Source organism: Salmo trutta, chromosome 20 (assembly GCF_901001165.1).
Source record: "Salmo trutta chromosome 20, fSalTru1.1, whole genome shotgun sequence".
NCBI classification, from domain to species: Eukaryota; Metazoa; Chordata; class Actinopteri; order Salmoniformes; family Salmonidae; genus Salmo; species Salmo trutta.
This window is the reverse complement of record NC_042976.1, coordinates 27,104,863-27,128,235: the sequence shown is the minus strand read 5'-3', so window position 1 is coordinate 27,128,235 and position 23,373 is coordinate 27,104,863. Positions and strand designations below refer to the sequence as shown.

Genomic DNA, 23,373 nt, shown 5'->3' with positions numbered 1-23,373 from the left:
TTCACTATAGTATTAACTGGTATACGACTCCTTGCTGTTCAAGTTAGAACGCGTTAGTTGCATCAGCTGTCGCAATATGTCTCCCAATGTTGTTGATCTAGATCAGGGTTTCCCAAACTAGGTCCTAGGGTCCTCCTGGGTGCACGTTTTGGTTTTTGCTCTAGCACTACACAGCTGATTCAAATCACCAAATCACCAAACTTGGAGTATTTGAATCAGCTGTGTAGTGCTAGAGAAAATACCAAAACCAAGTTTGGGAAACCCTGATATAGATAATAAACAACTGGGTCTTACTGCACAACCATATGCCTTATCACACTGGGTTCAATTTGACAGGTAGTTCACAATGAATCACTTGCACTTCTAGAAGCTTCAAAACTTGCAGTGACTACAGGGCAAAACAGATCAAGGACATGGCAAATACTAAACCATTAAAGGTTTGAGGCTTGCTGCCACTCCAATCTGTCCCCTATACACATTTAATTGTTGGGGATCTACTACAGTAACACATATCAGTTAAACTGGTACAGCAATCTCACTCACGGGTGCAACAAATGTAACCTCTTACAAGGCACGCCTCAAAATATGTTTGAAACAGAAACAACAATACCATGCACCCACTAGTGGTCAAAAACTTTTTTTGCACTCAAAATACGGTAGGGTACTATATTCTTATTGTGGGGTGAAATTACATTACCATTTGAAATACAGTACTTCTTTAAAGTAAGGTACTGTTAAACCAACCATTGGAATGTATGGTATCATTTACCAGTTACACCTAAAAATCACCTGGAGTGCATTGCGATTTATGCCAATTTATTGTAAATAATATGGTACATTGCTGTTTGTTTTTACAGTATAATACAATAAAACTAAGGTAATATATTTTTTAAACTAGGCAAGTCAGTTAAGAACAAATTCTTATTTACAATGATGGCCAACCCTGGCCAACGCTGGGTCAATTGTGCGCCGCCCTATTGGACTCCCAATCACAGCCGGATGTGATACAGCCTGGATTTGAACCAGGGACTGTAGTGACGCCTCTTGCACTGAGATGCAGTGCCTTAGACCGCTTAGACTTTTGAATTGTTTGGCCTAGAAACAAGCCATTTTCTCTGTGCAGTCACAAATCTGCATTCAGTTTATTTACTATGGCACCCAGAGGCTGGGGTACAGCGAAGCCTAATCATTACAACAATTACTATTTGGGTGATTTTTTTTTTAATGATTTAAAAAAAAAACTGAAATAGTCTGCATCTCCCCTGACAGCATGAGATTGGCGTTTGAAACTGAACATTTTAATCTACAGTAGTCATAAGCTATTACTGTAAAGAAATATAGCATGTTAGTAATTTTTATTGGAGGCTTCCAAGTACAGTTAATAACAGTAATTTCTGCATTTTACCGATAATGCAGTGCAATCTACAGCATTCATTCTGTAAAACACATAAGGTATTTTACTGTGCATTCTAAGGTGTTTTACTGAAGTCTCTCAGTGTACAACAACTAAGATGAATGAATGTATGAGGAGTATGTGTGAGGTGGAGTCTCTACTACATGCCTCGCCCAGAGCAAATGCAGCACTGAGGACAGAAGGATGCTCAACATCGCCATGGTGATAGTCCCCTAAGACAAAGAGTAAAACCACTTTTTACCATACTGTAAAGATGAGATGTACAGTAGAAATCAGATAGTATAAAATGTTGGTACCATTTCCACAGATAGTAGAAATCAGACAAAGAACAAGTAACAGAAATACTGCCATAATCACTTCAGTGAGTAATTCAGAGTGTAGATGAGTAGAGTACCTAACTGTTAGAGAATAAATCCCAGTAGGTTCTGTTCAGATGGAGAGAGTTAATAGTTATGTCGTTTGTACAGCCCTCCAGACCCAGTATTCCTCACACACATCAGATATTAATCACCAAACTAGAAAGAAACCACAATCAGTCTCTTACCATCAGTAACAAGATGCTGTCTATGCAATGAAAAGTTGAGTCCCTGTCTCCAACACCATTTTTATACTAGATTTAAAGGCCCAGTGCAGTCAAAAACTGGATTTTCCTGTGTGTTATATACATTTCTATACTATGAGTTTGGAATAATACTCTGAAATTGTGAAAACAATGATAAAGCCCTTTTAGTGTAAGAGCTCCTTGAAAAGACCACCTGAAATGTTAGCCTGCTTTGGTGGGATGGAGTTTGTCTGCCTGGTGAAAGAGAGTTCCAAACCTCTCTGCCAATAACAGCTCGTTTTCTCCTACCCACTCAGACCACTCCCAGACAGTCCTATCAAAATTCTACCACTTTAATTGAAAACAATCACAGTAAGGTACTTCATTTTTACCCAGAAGTGATAGACAATGGTAAAGTATGATATGGTGTAATGTCGTGCTGTTATCAGGAGGAAATAAATGAATAGTTTTATAAACAGTTTTGCACGCTAAGCTGTCCCTTCTCTGGTACGGTTGCAACATGATGGTGAATTTTTTTCATAAACATGCAATTTTACAAAACACCTATACACTACACTACACATCCAATGAGTAAGGGCTGACTATATTACTGATACTGTCTGATACCCAGTCTGAATTAATCCCCTTGCCTTAGACACTTCATGATGGACCATTGACAAGGGGCCTTTTTTAGATCTGAAAGAACTGGGTTGGTGCGAGTCTGTTGTTTATTAGGTATGACCATATTATTGACACACACCTATCCAAAGTTCAGATCAACAGGGGGCCATTTAGAAGAGTAAAGATGGAAGAAGATTTCATTATTTTGCAGCGGCACCCACAGCCAATTCTCACTACCTAGTATTGGCTGCTATCTTGTGGTATTATCAGGTACTGCATGGTAATGTCCTTGGGATTACGTGAGTCATGGTTACATATCTGTATCTGAATACACCTGTGACATCACATCATTATGTTTGAATGAGAAGCAGATGCTTTTTATGTGCTGTTTGGGCACAGTAAATGGATTAGTGACCATCGCTGGTAGATTCCTGCCTTCTTTCATTCCTCCTAACCCTCTGGATGAGCACAGACTATGGTTAGTAGGACCATGAAGATGTGCCTGAAATATGTAGAATACTTGTCATTTTAAGTAACTGGGTGAATCCCTAATGTTTTGAATATATGTCCCAAGCTGATGCATTTATCAAACATGCATTTCTCAAGAATGAGAAGTGTTATACACCGTGAACAGAACATTAAGAACACCTTCCTAATATTGAGTTGCAAACCCCCACCACCTCCCCCTCACAAGGATGCTGGCCAACGTTGACACACGGGAAACTGTTTGAGTGTGGAAAAACCCAGCAGCTGTGCAGTTCAAAGGCACTTAAATATTTAGTTTTTCCCCATTCACACCCAATGGCACATATACACAATCCATGTCTCAAGGCTTAAACATCCCTCTTTAACCTGTCTCCTCTCCATCTAGTGACATCAATAAGGGATCATAGATTCACCTGGTCAATTTCTGTCATGGAAAGAGCTGGTGTCCTTAATGTTTTGTACATACAGTGTATATAGCTACTCTGTCTGTATTTTGCTGAAACTGTACAGTAGACAAGAAACAAATGTGAACAACTATTGTAATTTCAAACAGGAAAGGCAAAAATGTAAAAGGCAAACATTTATTCCATATTCTTTTTACAGAACCAAAAGGAGAGTGTCTGAATCGTCCGACTTCAAATCAAATTCGGAACATCTTCAATGTCTCCATAGTATGTGCACGCGTTGCATTCAGTACGAGAGAGGTTCTTAAATATGAGAAAAAAAGAAAAAAAAAGGCCAAAGATGCTAGTTTAATTAAAAAAGGAGAAACATATACAGTGCCCTCCATTATTGGGATATTGCAGTATTTTTCTTACTTTGGATCTATACTCCAGAAGTTTGGATTTGAAATCAAACAATGACTATGGGGTTAAAGTGCAGACTGGAAGCTTTAATTTGAGGGTATATCCATCCATATCAGGTGAACTGTTTAGAAATTACAGCACTTTTTGTAAATAGTCCTCCCGTTTTAGGGCACCAAAAGTTTAGTATTTGGTCCCATATTCCTAGCACGTAATGATTACACCAAGCTTATGACTCTACAGCAGGGCTGCCCAACCCTCTTCCTGGAGATCTTCCATCCTGTGGGTTTTCAGTCCAACACTAATTTAACACACCTGATTCTACTAATTAGCTGCTCAACAACACCTTAACTAGCTGAATCAGATCTGCTAAATTAGGCTTGGACTGAAAACCTTGGGTTGGGCAGCCCTGCTCTATGGACTTTTTGGATAAATTTGCTGTTTTGGTTGTTTCAAATTATTTTGTGCCCAATAGAAATGAATGGTAAATAATGTATTGTGTCATTTTGGAGTCACTTCTTTTGTAAATTAAAATGTGTTTCTACCATTATTACGAATAGTCCTGAATGAATCGTGAATAATAATTATTGAACGTTAGATGCACAAATATCAAGTTTGTAGAGTCACAAACTTGGTGTAATCATCGCATGCTAGGAATACGGGACCAAATACTAAACTTTTCAATACACAAGTGAATTTGTCCCAATATTTTTGGTGCCCCAAAATGGGGGACACTATGTACAAAAAGTGCTGTAATTGATAAACTGTTCACCTGATATGGATGAAAATACCCTCAAATGAAAGCTGGCATTATGCACTTTAACCCCATAGTCATTGTATCATTTCAAATAAAACGTTCTGGACTACCGAGCCAAAAGAAAACTGTATATAATCCAGAAAAAAACTTCAGTATTGAGAAAGTAATTTTAAAGATTCACATTTAGACATGACAGTTTTCCCTTTCATAGACATATAGTAACATTCGAAAAGACAAGGGGAGAAAACAGACCTGCAGTCAAACATGCAGGGATGTCATAGAACCCCCTTACCCCAAACTAGCTAACTCATGGGCCCAATCCCAAATGGACCCCGAGACCCTATGCACTTATGGAGATCTGAGAGGATATGACATGTGTAAGCAATATGATAATACATCTACCTTTCCATTTGATCTACTATGGGGAAGTTTCTCCATATTGCTTCAATCAATCAAATCTGCTACGATCTCCACAAGTGCATAGGGCATAGTGTTTAGGGGTCATTTTGTGATTGGGCCTATTCCCCCCTCCTAACCCCCCTTCCCAAACCCTGGACAAAGGTGAGACTAGAGAACCGATACATGAGTCGATACTAGCCACCTCATACCATCTCTGAACACCAAAGAGAGTGGAAGGAAACCCAACAACCCCCCTCGTCTACAGACTTTAAGACACACTCTCCAACTCCATCTCCAAATCGACCCCTATGAACCTTCAAGTATTTCCACCTGGGACTGTTCTCCGGCTACCCCTCCGTTTTACATCAACTTATTTTAGGTTTACAACAAAGCTATGGTATAGATGCACTCAGATTCAGTCTGTACATACAAAAATATTGATAGCAATAATAGTAATCATTATCATAATTTTCCGTAATTTCCATTCTAATCTACATACTGTGACGTCGTCGACCATTTAAATAGTGACCTCACAGTTGCCCCACCCCCTGAGTGTAATGTTCAAGTTTAAACCCCTGTAGCTACCTAAAATGCAAACAAGAAATTAAGTTCGGTTTTTTAAATAACATTAACAATCAAGAATTACCACAATAATCATCATCGTGATAGTAATTACATTTCTCCTGGTAGCCTTGTTTGGATGTACGTGCCTCTCCTCGTTCTGTCAGTCAATGTAGACAGCTTCAACCCTAAAACACAAATAGCACAATTAGGGGACTGAAGAGCTTGTCTGACAATGCACAACAGACAGGAAATATGTGATAAAGGCAAACTGTAGAATGATTTACCAAATACAAATCATCTTCACTGGCAGGAACAGTGCTGACATATACACTTGCTTAAAGGACAAAACAGACCGTGGTGTCAAACAGTTTTAAAGCAGCGATTGGCTGTCCTGTCGCCTCTGACACAGCTAGTCGACACCAGCAGGTGATCTACTGCACACAGCCAACATTGGTTATTACGTCTTGCCCTTAAGTGGGACAGAGGGACAGGGGACACTCACCTCCTTCCCCAGTCAGCTCTCAGGATGCAGCCAAACAGCTGCGACACTTATACAGCCTCTGGTCGTGGGTCCGAATGTGGTTCTTCACATTCCTCATCCTGAAGAATGTCTTATTGCACAGCTACAACACAGAGCCACAATATATATATCAGTACACAGATACAACACAGAGCCACAATATATATACACATACAGTTGAAGTCGGAAGTTTACATTAGGTTGGAGTCATTAAAACTAGTTTTTCAACCACTCCACAAATATCTTTTTAACAAACTATAGTTTTGGCAAGTCGGTTAGGACATCTACTTTGTGCATGAAAGAAGTCATTTTTCCAACAATTGTTTACTGACAGATTATTTCACTTATAATTCACTGTATCACAATTCCAGTGGGTCAGAAATTTACATACACTAAGTTGGCTGTGCCTTTAAACAGCTTGGAAAATTTCAGAAAATGTCATGGCTTTAGAAGCTTCTGATAGGCTAATTGACATCATTTGAGTCAATTGGAGGTGTACCTGTGGATGTATTTCAAAGCCTACCTTCAAACAGTGCCTCTGTTTGATGTCATGGGAAAATCAAAAGAAATCACTCAGAATTTTTTTTTTTTATTGTAGACCTCCACAAGTCTGGTTCATCCTTAGGAGCAATTTCCAAACGCCTGAAGGTACCACGTTCATCTGTACAACCAATAGTACGCAAGTATAAACACCATGGGACCACGCAGCCGTCATACCGCTCAGGAAGGAGATGCGTTCTGTCTCCTAGAGATGAACGTACTTTGGTGCCATAAAAAAGCCAGACTACAGTTTGCAACTGCACATGGGGACAAAGATCGATCTTTTTGGAGAAATCTCCTCTGGTCTGATGAAACAAAAATATAACTGTTTGGCCATAATGACCATCGTTATATTTGGAGGAAAAAGGGGGATGCTTGCAAGCCGAAGAACACCATCCCAACCGTGAAGCACAGGGGTGGCAGCATCATGTTGTGGGGGTGCTTTGCTGCAGGAGGGACTGGTGCACTTCACAAAATAGATGGCATCATGAGAAAGGAAAATTATGTGGATATATTGAAGCAACATCTCAAGACATCAGTCAGGAAGTTAAAGCTTGGTTGCAAATGGGTCTTCCAACTGGACAATGACCCCAAGCATACTTCCAAAGTTGTGGCAAAATGGCTTAAGGACAACAAGTCAAGGTATTGGAGTGGCCATCACAAAGACCTGACCTCAATCCTATAGAAAATCTGTGGGCAGAACTGAAAAAGCGTGTGCGAGCAAGGAGGCCTACAAACCTGACTCAGTTACACCAGCTCTGTCAGGAGGAATGGGCCAAAATTCACCCAACTTATTGTGGGAAGCTTGTGGAAGGCTACCCGAAACGTTTAAAGGCAATTTAAAGGCAATGCTACCAAATACTAATTGAGTGTATGTAAACTTCTGACCCACTGGGAATGTGATGAAATAATAAAAGCTGAAATAAATCATTCTCTCTACTATTATTCTGACATTTCACATCCTTAAAATAAAGTGGTGATCCTAACTGACCTAAAACAGGGAATTTTTACTAGGATTAAATGTCAGGAATTGTGAAAAACTGAGTTTAAATGTATTTGGCTAAGGTGTATGTAAACTTCAACTGTATACACACACACAATCAGTACAACACTGAACAAACATACATGCACACACACACACACAACATGCATACACACACACACACAACATACACAGAGGGAGGGGGGATGTTCAAAGACAGTTTCAGTACGTACAGGGCAGGGCCAGTGCTTGCCCTCGATGTGCCTGATGCGGTGCATGATGAGGGCGTTACAGTCCTTACAGGATGCCCGGCACTGCAGGCAGACGTGGGATGACTTGGCCTTGGGGGCCTGACTGCGAGGACCCCGCAGCTGCTTTAGCCTCGCCCGGCGGATCGAGTCCAACAGCGCAGGGCCTCGGCTAGGCAGGGGCTTAGCTGGCTTCTGCAGACAAAGAGGGAGAAACAGAATCAAATCGATTCCATTTTGTTAGATGACATTCAGGAACACGTATTTCTGAAGATGCTCTAATGCTCTCTTTTTTTCTGGATAAGTACCCATTCCCATGGTCATGACACCAGTTAGTTACATGGTCATGACACCAGTTAGTTACATGGTCATGACACCAGTTAGTTACATGGTCATGACACCAGTTACATGGTCATGACACCAGTTACATGGTCATGACACCAGTTACATGGTCATGACACCAGTTACATGGTCATGACACCAGTTACATGGTCATGACACCAGTTACATGGTCATGACATATTTTAGCTTAATGATTATGCATGTCAGTGGAGCGCAATCAACATGGAATGTTATCAAACTCAATTTACAATCTCCAAAAGAAGAATGTAATCTTATCTCAGATCAGACTTTTCTAACATAATCTAAGCGAGTATTAAAGTGTCAACATTTTGCTCCAGTTAGTTCCCAAAGAAAAAGTATGGCTGATGAGTAGAACACCCTCCTCCTCATTGACATTGGTTCAGCCTGTTTAACCCCTAACGGAATCCTCAGTCTGATGAATGGTGTTATGGAGAGATAACAGTTAACTTCACCCACCCAAGACCTCCCCTCTACTCTCCACTGTGGAGGAAAGCAAGGCTGCATCTCAATAGTTTCATCCTGGCTTCCTTTCCTTGATCTGTACTGGACATTTGAAAGTCCTTCAGTACACCTATGCCATTTCTTTCATCCATCTTGTGTTTTCATGTCAGTACTGAGATAAGGTGAGGACTGAGGAGAGCAGCAGCCCACTTTTTAAAATATTAAAACTCGCCCAAATCATAGGAGAACATGCAAGAAAAACTTCACTTACCCCCCCCCGGTGTTTACCTTTGGTATGTCCCGTGTAGCACAAGCACCCTTTGACCCTGTAGCTCTATCCAGGTGGGGGGGGTTGTGTTGGTGAGAGTTGACAGCCCTTGGTGGCCCCTGCCTCTGGGTTGGACTTTGGCTTACACTCCTTTCTTCCCTCTCCTTCTTCACCCTGTGGAGAGTAGGGGGGCCTCCTCTGGCCCTCAGGACCCTGGCTGGGGCCCCCCCGGGACCAAATCTCTCTCCCCTTGAGACAGAACGTGTTAGGCAGATATCCACACTCTCCTCCTCCCTCTTCACCCCCAACATGGGTCCTCCTGCCGGCCGGCAGAAGCTGAAGAGGAAGCCTGGGTCTAGGAGCTTGACAGGGGGCTTGATCTGCCTTTTGCCCAGCTCTGGGGAGGAGGACAGGGAGGGTGCCTCAGGGAAGGACCCCGCCACAGGTAGAGGGTCTGCTGGTTCCTCCTTGATGACCCTGTACAGAGGATGGCTGTGGAGGGGAGGAGGAACAGGATCAGGGCTGAGGATGCTGCTCGTCTTCCTGCTGCCCATAGCTCCAGGCCCTCTCTCCACGATCCTCCTCACTCCCTGGCTGCTCCCTGTCCTCATGCTCTCCTCTCTGGGCTTACGCTGGGCTCTCCCAGCCTCTTTCATGCCACTCTGCTTCAGCTTATCTTTGGCCATCGGACGCCCGCTGTTGTAGCGGAGCGCTCTGACAGTTTCTGTGGTAACATTGTGCCTGGGGTGGGCCCTGGGAGGGGAGAGCTGTGTGTTTGGGCGTCGGCCATGTGAGGGCAGGGGTGGTGCCGAGATGGCATAGTCGGCAGGTTCGGGTTTGATCCGGACAGTAGAGACGTTCCTCTTGGGCTTTGGAACTCTGGTGTTCCCAGAACGGGGTGGAGGGGGGTGGCTGGCCTCAACACCCCTGACAGAGCGCCTGAGATCCCTCCCTCCGTAGACCAGCCTGGACACGGGCTGCAGCAGGTCTGGTAACGCTACTTTGCTGCGCATGCTCCTGTCGCTGGGCGGAAACCGCCGGGGCTGCCTGGGTTTCTTCAGTCTCATGTCCTCCATGCTGATTGGATACTCAGGTTCCGTCTTTATGATCCTGCTCAGGAAGTGGGCTTTGGCAGGGGTACATAGGGGGAGTGACTGGGGCGGCCCCCCGTACGTAAGCCCCCCTGACGCCTGGGGGCGAGGTTTCCTCCTCTTGGTCAACGAATAGTTATTGACCTTCAACTTCCGGAGGCGTTTTTTCTGCCTCCAGCCAATCAGATCCTCTGGTCTGGGGAGGAGGGACGTCCTCTGTAACCCGAGCACGCTCATCAGACGGTACTTCTCCAGCGCTCGGAAATTATCTTTCTCATCCTCGTCTCCCTCTTCCTCCAGCTTCACCCTCACTATGGGGGCCTCAGAGCCAGTCCTCTGTGTGGAGGAGCTGCAGGTGGAGGCAGGATGGGGGACAGGGTGAGGTTTTCGGTCCCGAGGAGGGCTCTCTGTCCTGGGCAGCAGTCTCTGGACTTCCTGGGCAGCCCCGGGAGTAGAGCGGAGAAGACGTGTGTGGGGCAAGGAGGAGGAAGATTGGGTGTTTCGGGAGCGGGGGATGGGGGATATGTTTTTTGGAGGGGAAGATATTTTACAGGACGGAGATTTGAAGTCCATGAGCTTCATCCTGCGGGTGGGGCTGAGGGGGAGACCATTCTGCCCTAGGGGGAGGGGGCTGGGTCTGGGGGGGCGACGGGGTGACCGCCTGGTCGGGCTCTCCTCCCTCGACTCATTGGACTGATCCAGAATCTGTCTGAAGCCATCATCCACCCCCCTTACCCTTCTACCCCCAGCCACCCTCTCCCTGCCCTCTCCAGCCAACCCTCTCTTCCTCTTCCTCTTCCTGTCCCTCTGGTGGTGGTGGAGCTCCAGGGGAGATCCAGGGATCTGCGATGAGAAACCCAGGGCAGGGTGCTCCATGGTGGGGTATTGGGCGGCGTGGTATCCCTGCTCCCTCTGGAGGGCAGAACAGGCCTCCACGGCAGGCCACATGCCCAGGTGACGGGCCATAGTGCTGACCTCTGGAAGGTCCTCCTCAGACACACACAGAGTAGAGGAGTAGGAGAAGTCCAGCAGAGACATCAGGCTAGACTCACTGAAACCTACAGGACAGGGAGAGAGAAGGTGGTTAGACAGGTAGACAGAGAGGAACAGCTAGAAAGAGAAAGTCATTGAGTGAGTGAGATAGAAAGTTTGTCTGAATGAGAGAGAGAGAGAGAGAGAGAGAGAGAGAGAGAGAGAGAGAGAGAGAGAGAGAGAGAGAGAGAGAGAGAGAGAGAGAGAGAGAGAGAGAGAGAGAAAATGAGAAAGATGAAAGAAAGTGACAGTAAATATGGGCACAACCATCAGTCCAAACCCACAGACAGTTCAATCTAGTACAGGCTTAACTGAATGAACAACATAGGAATGCAATATGACATTTTATTAAATAGTTTGGGGAATGGCCTTGTCTGCGAGGTAAAATCCTCGGAGCCAGATCATATGATGGCAGGTCGCCCTACGGTGAGGGAAAAAAGTATTTGATCCCCTGCTGATTTTGTACGTTTGCCCACTGACAAAGAAATGATCAGCCTATAATTTTAATGGTAGGTTTTTTTGAACAGTGAGAGACAGAATAACAACAAAAAAATCCAGAAAAACGCATGTCAAAAATGTTAGAAATTGATTTGCATTTAAATGAGGGAAATAAGTATTTGACACCCTCTCAATCAGAAAGATTTCTGGCTCCCAGGTGTCTTTTATACAGGTAACGAGCTGAGATTAGGAGCACACTCTTAAAGGGAGTGCTCCTAATCTCAGTTTGTTACCTGTATAAAAGACACCTGTCCACAGAAGCAATCAATCAGATTCCAAACTCTCCACCATGTCCAAGACCAAAGAGCTCTCCAAGGATGTCAGGGACAAGATTGTAGACCTACACAAGGCTGGAATGGGCTACAAGACCATTGCCAAGCAGCTTGGTGAGAAGGTGACAACAGTTGGTGCGATTATTCACAAATGGAAGAAACACAAAAGAACTGTCAATCTCCCTCGGCCTGGGGCTCCATGCAAGATCTCACCTCGTGGAGTTGCAATGATCATGAGAACGGTGAGGAATCAGCCCAGAACTACACGGGAGGATCTTGTCAATGATCTCAAGGCAGCTGGGACCATAGTCACCAAGAAAACAATTGGTAACACACTACGCCGTGAAGGACTGAAATCCTGCAGTGCCCGCAAGGTCCCCCTGCTCAAGAAAGCACATATACATGCCCGTCTGAAGTTTGCCAATGAACATCTGAATTATTCAGAGGACAACTGGGTGAAAGTGTTATGGTCAGATGAGACCAAAATGGAGCTCTTTGGCATCAACTCAACTCGCCGTGTTTGGAGGAGGAGGAATGCTGCCTATGACCCCAAGAACACCATCCCCACCATCAAACATGGAGGTGGAAACATTATGCTTTGGGGGTGTTTTTCTGCTAAGGGGACAGGACAACTTCACCGCATCAAAGGGATGATGGACGGGGCCATGTACCGTCAAATCTTGGGTGAGAACCTCCTTCCCTCAGCCAGGGCATTGAAAATGGGTCGTGGATGGGTATTCCAGCATGACAACGACCCAAAACACACAGCCAAGGCAACAAAGGAGTGGCTCAAGAAGAAGCACATTAAGGTCCTGGAGTGGCCTAGCCAGTCTCCAGACCTTAATCCCATAGAAAATCTGTGGAGGGAGCTGAAGGTTTGAGTTGCCAAACGTCAGCCTCGAAACCTTAATGACTTGGAGAAGATCTGCAAAGAGGAGTGGGACAAAATCCCTCCTGAGAAGTGTGCAAACCTGGTGGCCAACTACAAGAAATGTCTGACCTCTGTGATTGCCAACAAGGGTTTTGCCACCAAGTACTAAGTCATGTTTTGCAGAGGGGTCAAATACTTATTTCCCTCATTAAGATGCAAATCAATTTATAACATTTTTGACATGCGTTTTTCTGGATTTTTTTGTTGTTATTCTGTCTCTCACTGTTCAAATAAACCTACCATTAAAACTGTAGACTGATCATTTCTTTGTCAGTGGGCAAACATACAAAATCAGCAGGGGATCAAATACTTTTCCCCCTCACTGTATGTGGGACTGCTGGCTCAAAACCCCTCCGCCCTGCTGGGGAGGAGTTCCAATGATGTGCCTTAAGGTTATTATAGCTGGTGGGGAGGTGGATGGTTGTCAAACTGTTGCTGAAAAACAGCAAGTGAGAGAACATCGGTAAGTTGACATAAATGCATCCCAAGATTTACACCCATTGATGGAAAGAGAGGAAGGTATTAATTGCCAGAGTAAGCCCATAGGTTAAACAGCAAGCATGAGGAATGAGCATTATTGTGTCACGATAATAGGCCACAAGGTAAATAGGTAAATAGCATTCTGCACATGGGAGAAGAAACAAGACGCTTTGCTGATGATGATATGTTTGTCTTCATTCCCACTATGCCCGTAAAATAGTAAACAAAGTGAATTATGTTATGCTGACTGGATGAAGTTAAACGAGCATTCAGACCAGCCATCCTGATTGAACTTTTGTAAATTACATATGTTGAGAAGACCAGAGGGGGGAAAAAGTAGGAGGAGAGACCAAACATGAGGAAGTGAAAAAGTGGAAAAGAGAGGGAGGTTGAAAGTGCTGTTAAATTCCTTTTCAGAGCAATAGCGGTCATGTCCATGCCAAAACATGGGCATCCACAAAAGGAGAGAGCAGAGTAGACGGAGGAAAACAGAGACAGATGGATAAAGTAACAACCCCATTCAGAAGTGTGTGTGTCAATCTCGTACCTGTGAGGTCGATGTCAGACCTGGAGCTAGGGGCGGAGTCCATCTCGGTGAATAATTCCTGAAAGTACTCGCTCACCGCTGCCAGCACCGCCTTGTGGGCGGAGTAAGAGCATCCGTCAGTCCTCAGAGTGATGTCACAGAACAGCCCCGCCTCCCGCTGGCTCCTCAGTTTACTCAGCATGTCACGACCGTGTGACATCATCGTCTGAGAGAGACGCCTCTCACCCACACGCTTCTGTAGGAGAGAGAGCGAATTAACACGAGCGAGAGTAGAACAGAGTCACCAATAATGTGAGAACGAGGGTGAGAAAGGGATTGAAGGAAAGAGAATGTGAGAGAAGGAAGTGTGAAAGAGAGCAAACATGAGTGGCAGAGAGATGGGGGAGAGAACGACATGGTGAAAACATCATTCAGTATCAGTGCCTTCACATCAGGATGCTCTATGGTGCCATCTCTTACCTTAGGTCTCTTGTTCCTCTGCTCCAGGCACGCTGGACATCCCCGGACAAAGTCTCGGATCTGGAAGTACATCCCTGAGGAAAAGGTCAATCATGTACGTTATTGCAATGATCATCAATACGGATGTTATATTAACGAAACAAACCATATTACACAGGCAGTGTTTTTGACCATTTGGCAATTGTTTTTTTTAACTGCAAAACAAGACCAGTATTTATTCAACGTAGTTCGACATTATACAGCATCAATCTGACTTATGTTGCAATATAATAACACCTCTGTCGAACACCTGCAGTTCAACTTCTCTTTTAGGTCTCTCTGACTTCCCTCTTTACAGAATAGATGAATACATCATCTCACCAGAGGATAGAAGGATAGAGAAGTTTGGAAACACTGAGCCTCGCATGAACATTACAATAACAGTCTACAATGTGATGAGATGAGGTGTAATTCTTTTGGCTGAAAAGCCACTTTCGGGAACATCCTAAGTGGTTTTAATCATTGTCCTGTGTAAAAAGGGTAGAGGAGTAGGAGAAGTCCAGCAGAGACATCAGGCTAGACTCACTGAAACCTACAGGACAGGGAGAGAGAAGGTGGTTAGACAGGTAGACAGAGAGGAACAGCTAGAAAGAGAAAGTCATTGAGTGAGTGAGATAGAAAGTTTGTCTGAAAGAGAAAGCCAGACAGTGAGAGAAAATGAGAAAGAGATGAAAGAAAGTGACAGTAAATATCGGCAGAACCATCAGTCCAAACCCACAGAGAGCTCAATCGAGTACAGACTTAACTGGATGGGGGATCGATAATAACCAACCACCGACCAGACTCACCCTCCCACCAGTAGTTCTCTGCCACTAATCTGTACGTATCCTCCAGGGAGTGGTGGCACATGCCTGGCCGCCGCCGGTGGAAAGTGGCGATCGCCCCGAGCCGTCGGTCCTCGTCTAGCACCTCCCGGTAGTGGATGAAGCCTCTCTCCAACTTCTTACGGTACAGCAGCCCATCAATCATGTCAAAGTTTGGCGAGCAATAAACAGACCCACGCCTCTGCAGAACACTGGGGGCGTCAGGCTCCCCCGTGGGCACCCGCACTTGGTCCAGTAGAGGTTTGGATGGAGAAAATGTGTCATCATTCACATAATGCATCTTATAGTTGCAGTCGCCGGCCATTTTAGACGGATGTTTTTAATCTGCTGTAGCCTACTTTTTCCTTATTGAGTCAATACCTCTTCCTCTCCGCTGTATGACAGCAAAAAATAAAAAGCTGTGCAGGACTACAGCAGAGGGAGCAGTCTGCGTCACGGCTGGAAGTTTCCCCGACCCAAAGTTTTCAAGTATACCTACATGAACTCCACGTGGATGCAGTGACAGGAGTGGATTGTGACCAATGATTACTCATGCATCAGGAACACATAGGATGCAACGGAACTTTGAAATGAACCCATTTGCAACCTATTTAGATAGGCTATTTATGTTGTATTCCATTGTGTGGTTAAAACAGACCAAGTACTGAGACAGTGGCACTATTACCCACTAAAATCAATATGTAGCCTATCCAATAAGTCAGCAGCACAGAACGATGTAAACTCTGTTAGTTTAGGATAAATGTCACCAGCATAGTTCAATGAAGTCAGCATCTCTTTGGCGATTATACATACATTCCAGGGTCATGATCATAATCCGAGCAGAGTCCAGTGTCTGAGTCGATAGGCTATCCTACACAAATTGTGTAATCCAACAGACACTAAACATGTGCAGTTCCTTGACAAGTCCAAGAGGTCATTTGATGATGAGGATGGAGTCAATAACAGTACACACGAACTGCCTATATTCCAGATGATTACGATGTAGGCTAGGTCTGGACAGATTAGCCTGTTTCAGTGGCAAATTGTGTTTGAAAAATAATGCCCTTTGGTTTTTCTTTATCCCAAATTCAGCCACTGTGCCCATAATCAAAATATTGGCTAATTACGATCGCACCCACCCAACAAATTATGAGGAATATCGCGCCAATCCCAGGTATAAACACAAGTGATAGGCTACAATGTAACCACTTACTGATCTTCTTAGTTCACATCACCGGGCGAGACAATGTATCACTGAAGTGCCAACAAGCCAAATCAACAGATGTAGCCAATGCATCCCTCTTTTTCTGATTGCAATTGTCGGGTAGCCTCTGTAGCTAAATGACGGCGACTCACTGCCCCGCTGGTGTAACTTGTGATTTCTTTCGCTAACTCGGAAGCAACATGATGATGCAGCGATCTATCCAGCATCGCGAGTTGAACGACCGCGTGAAGCGAGGTATCTCGTCGATCACCACAAATATAAAAAAATGTCAAAATAATGTCTCCAAAAACAACACAAGACTCGCATCTGTGGTATCCGACTCATTCCATATCTATTCCCTTTACGCAAAACCAGTCCGACGATCAAATAATCCTATATTTTTTTTAACTCGTAACCTTCCGTTGGTTACTACATGACAACCTAACTCGTTCTAACACTCGCAGCATCTCTGCCTCAATGCCTATTAGTAGACCCTTTAAAGAGCCCCGACCATAGACAATGCGATTGGCCATTGGAACTGCCAGTCAGATGGCGTTTTTTTCACGCATCAAGATAGGTTGTTGACGGCAGTTTTGCCTCGCTTGGTGTGATTTTTACAAGTATCAATTCCGCTACTTCTTATTTATCAGCCAATACCTCTCTAGGGAATTCATATATTCTTAGATAATTCTCCTCATGCATTCAGACCAATAAATGTGATCAGATACCAAGATGTTCAGGTATTCATCTGCTATGGGCTATAAATAACATGTTTTATAAATGCACTTCACCCACAAAGTTTATTAATATGAATGCATTATATGCAGTAGCTAAGATACTGTATGTGCCCCCAAACTGGAAGGCAGGAGTAGCAGTATTTCATTTAATTTTGTATCACCGAATTTAGAACCTTTATTATATGGATTATGGGCTTTACAGTCACATTAATATGCTTCCAGTTGTACATAGCCACGACAAGGCATTTTCCATACTGACAGTGTGACGTAAGACCAGAGTGGACCATACATTAACAAATACACACACCAAGCGCTATGCACCTGACTATATAACAGACTCTGTAGTCCTTAACCTAATCGTCATCATTATTATCATCATCATCATCCTCTTCTTCCAAAGCATGACATGCAGCAAGCAAAAAAAGCGATTGAGGCAAAATATACACCACTACTCTAATGACAGATTCTGCCCTAAATTATTCTTGTGTACATTCACCTGTGGTTGGAAAGACTAGTGATCAGTTCCAGTGGTCAGATGAAGCAGATGCTAAACTACAGGACTGTTTTGCTTGCACAGATTGGAATATGTTCCAGGATTCTTCCGATAGCATTGAGGAGTACACTACAGAGGGTAGTGCGTACGGCCCAGTACATCACCGGGGCCAAGCTTCCTGCCATCCAGGACCTCTATACCAGGCGGTGTCAAAGACTCCAGCCACCCTAGTCATAGACTGTTCTCTCTGCTACCGCACGGCAAGCAGTACCGGAGCGCCAAGTCTAGGTCCAAGAGGCTTCTAAACAGCTTCTACCCCAAAGCCATAAGACAGCTAATCTAATGGCTACCCAGACTATTTGCATTGCACCCCCCCCCCCCCAGCTGCTGCTAGTCTCTGTTATTATCTATGCATAACCACTTAAATAACTTTACCTACATGTACATAATTACCTCAATTACGTCAACACCGGTACCCCCTGTATATAACCCCGCTATTGTTATTTAGTGCTGCTCTTTTATTATTTGTTATTCTTATCTCTTACATTTTTTGGTATTTTCTTAACTGCATTATTGGTTAAGGGCTTGTAAGTAAGCATTTCACTGTAAGGTCTACACCTGTTGTATTCGGCGCATGCGACAAGTACAATTTGATTTGATTTAAGGCTCTAAATGCTCACCTTTAAGGCGTTTGAATCTGCAATTGGGCAAGAGGAGGCACCTTACTACCTTGCTGCCTTATTATTGCTAATCAGTTTCGTAAATTGTTCCCTTACACATTCGGTTGTTGCAGGATATACTGACCATGTTGGCTTTCTCAGTGGAGGAGGGTGTGGTGAAGATTTGAGTGGCAGTAGAAGATCAGGCTACGACAGGGGTCAGAGTTATCTGCCTGAAAACAAAAGGTAGAGAGTGGTTTTAAGATGATCCTGGGTATTTGTCAAAGGGCAACCTCTACCAACAAACATCCAAGACCGAGTAACCACCCAGTTACAGAAAAACAAGCAAATTGAAAGATGAGGTGTTTAATTGATTCTGTGAACTTCCTATGTGTGAAATGAAACCAATGTCTACAGAAGATGTCTGCTTCTCATACGATTGTCCATGAGTGTTTGTGAATAGTTAAACTATTACCATAAACACATAAACAAGCAGTGTGACTTTCACAAGGACATATCGACCCCTCCTCCTCTCTCAGGCATTATAATCTCACCTCAGTGTCAGACAATGGGTGGGTTTCAATGTATTCTATCGTGCTTCCTCTCATTTTCCTTCCTTCATACACTGTTCTGGATAGGCCGATAGGATACTTGTTTTCACACGTCCAATTGTTTAACATAAATGTCTTCCAGGTTTCAGGTATCTCCAGTAATTTGTTACATGGATACATTTAGTTGAAAACCTGATGCAACTACCATTTTAAAAGATGTTCATAAATTGTCTTACTTGACATATTTACTTGGCTCCTATAAGGAGCATAGGCCATTGACGAATGTCCTTCATCCCCTTTGGTTCGTGCCGGGGAAAGTTTTTTCAGGTCGCACCAGTTGAGGCCACTCTCGGTCATGAGAGACGGAAGAGGAAGAGGAAGCGAGACATCCCACTCCCTCATTTTTTCTGTTTCAATGGAAGTCAATTAACTAATTAGACCAGACCCAGCTGCTATCACATTGGTGTCTATGGGAGAGACACCCCCTTAAGTAGACAGGAACTGACCATTTCTTTCAATGGTAAACGGCCTGAGTGAACTGTCTTAATTTATCCACCATTTTTGCCATAATCTCTGCCTGGAAGTCTCTCCTCCAAGTGTTTTTGGGTCAACCCCTCATTCTTTTCCCCTGGGGGTTCCATTTCATGGAAGGCGAGTGGTTGGTGGCCAGTTTTCGTAGGGTGTGTCCAATCCAACTCCACTTTCTTCTTATTTGTAGTTCAACATACACTATATATACAAAAGTATGTGGACACCCCTTCAAATTTGTGGATTTGGCTATTTCAACCACACCCGTTGCTGACAGGAGTATAAAATCGAGCACACAGCCATACAATCTCCATAGACAAACATTGTCAGTAGCATGGCCTTACTGAAGAGCTCATTGACTTTCAACGTGGCACCGTCATAGGATGCCACCTTTCCAACAAGTCAGTTCAACAAATGTCTGCCCTGCTAGAGCTGTCCCGGTCAACTGTAAGCGCTGTTATTGTGAAATGGAAATGTCTAGGAGCAACGGCTCAGTCGTGAAGTGGTAGGCCACACAAGCTCACAGGACGGGACCGGCAAGTGTTGAAGCGCGTAGTACGTACATTTTATTGCCTGTCCTCGTTTGCAATTCACACTACCGAGTTCCAAACTGCCTCTGGAAGCAACGTCAGCACAATAGCCGTTTGTTGGGAGTTTCATGAAATGGGTTTCATTTACATTTACGTCATTTAGCAGACGCTCTTATCCAGAGTGACTTACAAATTGGTGCATTCACCTTATGATATCCAGTGGAACAACCACTTTACAATAGTACATCTATATCTTTTTTTTGGGGGGGGGGGGGGGGGGGTTAGAAGGATTACTTAATCCTATCCCAGGTATTCCTTAAAGAGGTGGGGTTTCAGGTGTCTCCGGAAGGTGGTGATTGACTCCGCTGTCCTGGCGTCGTGAGGGAGCTTGTTCCAGCATTGGGGTGCCAGAGCAGCGAACAGTTTTGACTGGGCTGAGCGGGAACTGTGCCTCCGCAGAGGTAGGGAGGCGAGCAGGCCAGAGGTGGATGAACGCAGTGCCCTTCTTTGGGTGTAGGGACTGATCAGAGCCTGAAGGTACGGAGGTGCCGTTCCCCTCACAGCTCCGTAGGCAAGCACCATGGTCTTGTAGCAGATGCGAGCTTCAACTGGAAGCCAGTGGAGTGTGCGGAGGAGCGGGGTGACGTGAGAGAACTTGGGAAGGTTGAACACCAGACGGGCTGCGGCATTCTGGATGAGTTGTAGGGGTTTAATGGCACAGGCAGGGAGCCCCGCCAACAGCGAGTTGCAGTAATCCAGACGGGAGATGACAAGTGCCTGGATTAGGACCTGCGCCACTTCCTGTGTGAGGCAGGGTCGTACTCTGCGAATGTTGTAGAGCATGAACCTACAGGATCGGGTCACCGCCTTGATGTTAGCGGAGAACGACAGGGTCACGCTAAGGCTCTTAGCACTCTGGGAGGAGGACACAATGGAGTTGTCAACCGTGATGGCGAGATCATGGAACGGGCAGTCCTTCCCCGGGAGGAAGAGCTGTGGTGATCCGGGCAGTCCTTCCCCGGATCACCACAGCTTGAGGTGGTGATCCGTCATCTACACTGATATGTCTGCCAGACATGCAGAATTGCGATTCGCCACCTGGTTATCAGAAGGGGGAAAGGAGAAGATTAATTGTGTGTCGTCTGCGTAGCAATGATAGGAGAGACCATGTGAGGATATGACAGAGCCAAGTGACTTGGTGTATAGCGAGAATAGGAGAGGGCCTAGAACTGAGCCCTGGGGGACACCAGTGGTGAGAGCACGTGGTGCGGAGACGGATTCTCGCCACGCCACCTGGTAGGAGCGACTTGTCAGGTAGGACGCAATCCAAGAGTGAGCCGCGCCGGAGATGGCCAACTCGGAGAGGGTGGAGAGGAGGACCTGATGGTTCACAGTATCAAAGGCAGCAGATAGGTCTACAAGGATGAGAGCAGAGGACAAGCCTAAGATCAGCATCCGCAATGCCAAGCATCGGCTGGAGTGGTGTAAAGCTCGCCGCCATTGGACTCTGGAGCAGTGGAAATACATTCTCTGGAGTGATGAATCACATTTCACCACGTACGAATCTGGGCTTGGTGGATGCCAGGAGAACGCTACCTGCCCCAACACATAGTGCCAACTGTAAAGTTTGGTGGAGGAGGAATAATGGTTCGGGCTAGGCCCCTTACTTCCAATGAAATGAAATCTTAACGCTACAGCATACAATGACATTCTAGACAATTCTGTGCACGGGGAAGGCCCTTTCCTGTTTCAGCATGACAATGCCCCGTGCACAAAGCGAGGTCCATACAGAAATGGTTTGTCGAGATCGGTGTGGAAGAACTTGACTGGCCTGCACAGAGCCCTGACCTCAACCCCATCCAACACCTTTGGGATGAATTGGAACGCCGCCTGCAAGCCAGGCCTAATTGCCCAACATCAATACCCAACCTCACTAATGCTCTTGTGGCTGAATGGAAGCAAGTCCCTGCAGCAATGTTCCAACATCTACCCAGACAAGTGAAGGCGATTATTGCAGCAAAGGGGGGGACCAACTACATACTAATGCCCATGATTTTGGAATGAGATGTTCGATGAGTAGGTGTCCACCTACTTTTGACCATGTAGTGTATTTTACATTAGTTATCTTTTTTGTTTGTTTTTAGTCCCACTATACAGCTACCCTCAACCCCTTCCATCGATCACCAAAGACCATCCAGTTTTAATTTCTAATTGCCATATATTTTCCCACTGTGCTGTGATGTTTCACAAAAGTTCGGAACCTTTCTATTCTCATTGTTTCTGTAGTGGCTAAATTGTTCAATATAATCGTCCTAATACAATTTCCATTCTAATCCTTCAACAACAATGGAGAGAAAAAAAATGTTTGTCTTGATGCATACAAATCCAATGTGCAGTTTGATTCATTTATTTGTCATTCTTCTGGATACAAAAATGTAAAGAAAATTCTAACAAAACGATTGATTGATTGACTATAACTTTTCAAATCACCCAGTAGTGCTATTTGCCGAGTTCACTCCGGATAAATTTTGCAATTCATCAGCCATTCCTGAACCTGCGACCATAAACAAGCTACATATGGTCAGTACCTAAACATGCGATCTAATGTTTCTGTCTCTTCGCAGCAAAATCTGCAGAACTGCGATGGTGGTATCCTCCATATACAGTTCCAGTCAAAAGTTTGGACACACCTACTCATTCAAGTGTTTTTATTTATTTTTACTATTTTCTACATTGTAAAGTAATAGAAGACATGAAAACTATGAAATAACACATATGGAATAATTTAGTAACCAAAAAAAGTGTTAAACAAATCAAAATATATTTCATATTTGAGATTCTTCAAAGTAGCCACCCTTTGCCTTGACAGCTTTGCACATTCTTGGCATTCTCTCAACCAGCTTCATGAGGTAGTCACCTGGAATGCATTTCAATTAACAGGTGTGCCTTGTTAAAAGTTAATTTGTGGAATTTCTTTCCTTCTTAATGTGTTTGAGCCAATCAGTTGGGTTGTGACAAGGTAGGAGTGGTATACAGAATATAGCCCTATTTGGTAAAAGACCAAGTCCATATTTAGGCAAGAACAGTTCAAATAAGCAAAGAGAAATGACACTCCATCATTAATTTAAGACATGAAGGTCAGTCAATCTGGAAAATGTCAAGAATTTAGAAAGTTTCTTAAAGTGCAGTCGCAAAAAACATAAAGCGATATGAAACCGGCTCTCATGAGGACCTCCACAGGAAAGGAAGACCCAGAGTTAACTGCTGCAGAGAATAAGTTCATTAGAGTTACCAGCCTCAGAAATTGCAGCCCAAATAAATGCTTCACAGAGTTCAAGTAACAGACACATCTGAACATCAACTGTTTAGAGGTTGAATGCTCGAATTGCTGCCAAGAAACACGGGCAATGGACAATACTCCGGTGGAAATCTGTCCTTCGGTCTGATGAGTCCAAATTTGAGATTTTTTGTTCCAACCGCCGTGTCTTTATGAGACGCAGAATAGATTAATGGATGATCTCCGCATGTGTAGTTCCCACTGTGAAGCATGGAGGAAGTGTGATGGTGCTTTG

General features: G+C 44.4%; 1 protein-coding gene across 2 annotated transcripts; it reads right to left on the bottom strand.

Annotated features, from left to right (window-relative positions):
• Positions 1-3,629: 3,629 nt before the first annotated feature.
• On the bottom strand, positions 3,630-16,828 carry LOC115155805 (serine/arginine repetitive matrix protein 1). 2 transcript variants are annotated; one of them, XM_029702765.1, is made up of 7 exons: positions 15,085-16,828; positions 14,258-14,331; positions 13,799-14,033; positions 8,968-11,096; positions 7,861-8,070; positions 6,088-6,208; positions 3,630-5,770 (listed from the first exon to the last, which is right to left on the bottom strand). In XM_029702765.1, exons 1-6 carry the CDS (start codon positions 15,422-15,424, stop codon positions 6,107-6,109), a joined length of 3,090 nt encoding a protein of 1,029 aa, XP_029558625.1. In that variant the 5' UTR covers positions 15,425-16,828; the 3' UTR covers positions 3,630-5,770; positions 6,088-6,106. The 2 variants fall into 2 exon arrangements, with proteins under 2 accessions (XP_029558625.1, XP_029558626.1); XM_029702766.1 differs by having other exon boundaries at positions 14,258-14,828; positions 15,085-15,172.
• Between the last annotated feature and the right edge of the window lie 6,545 nt (positions 16,829-23,373).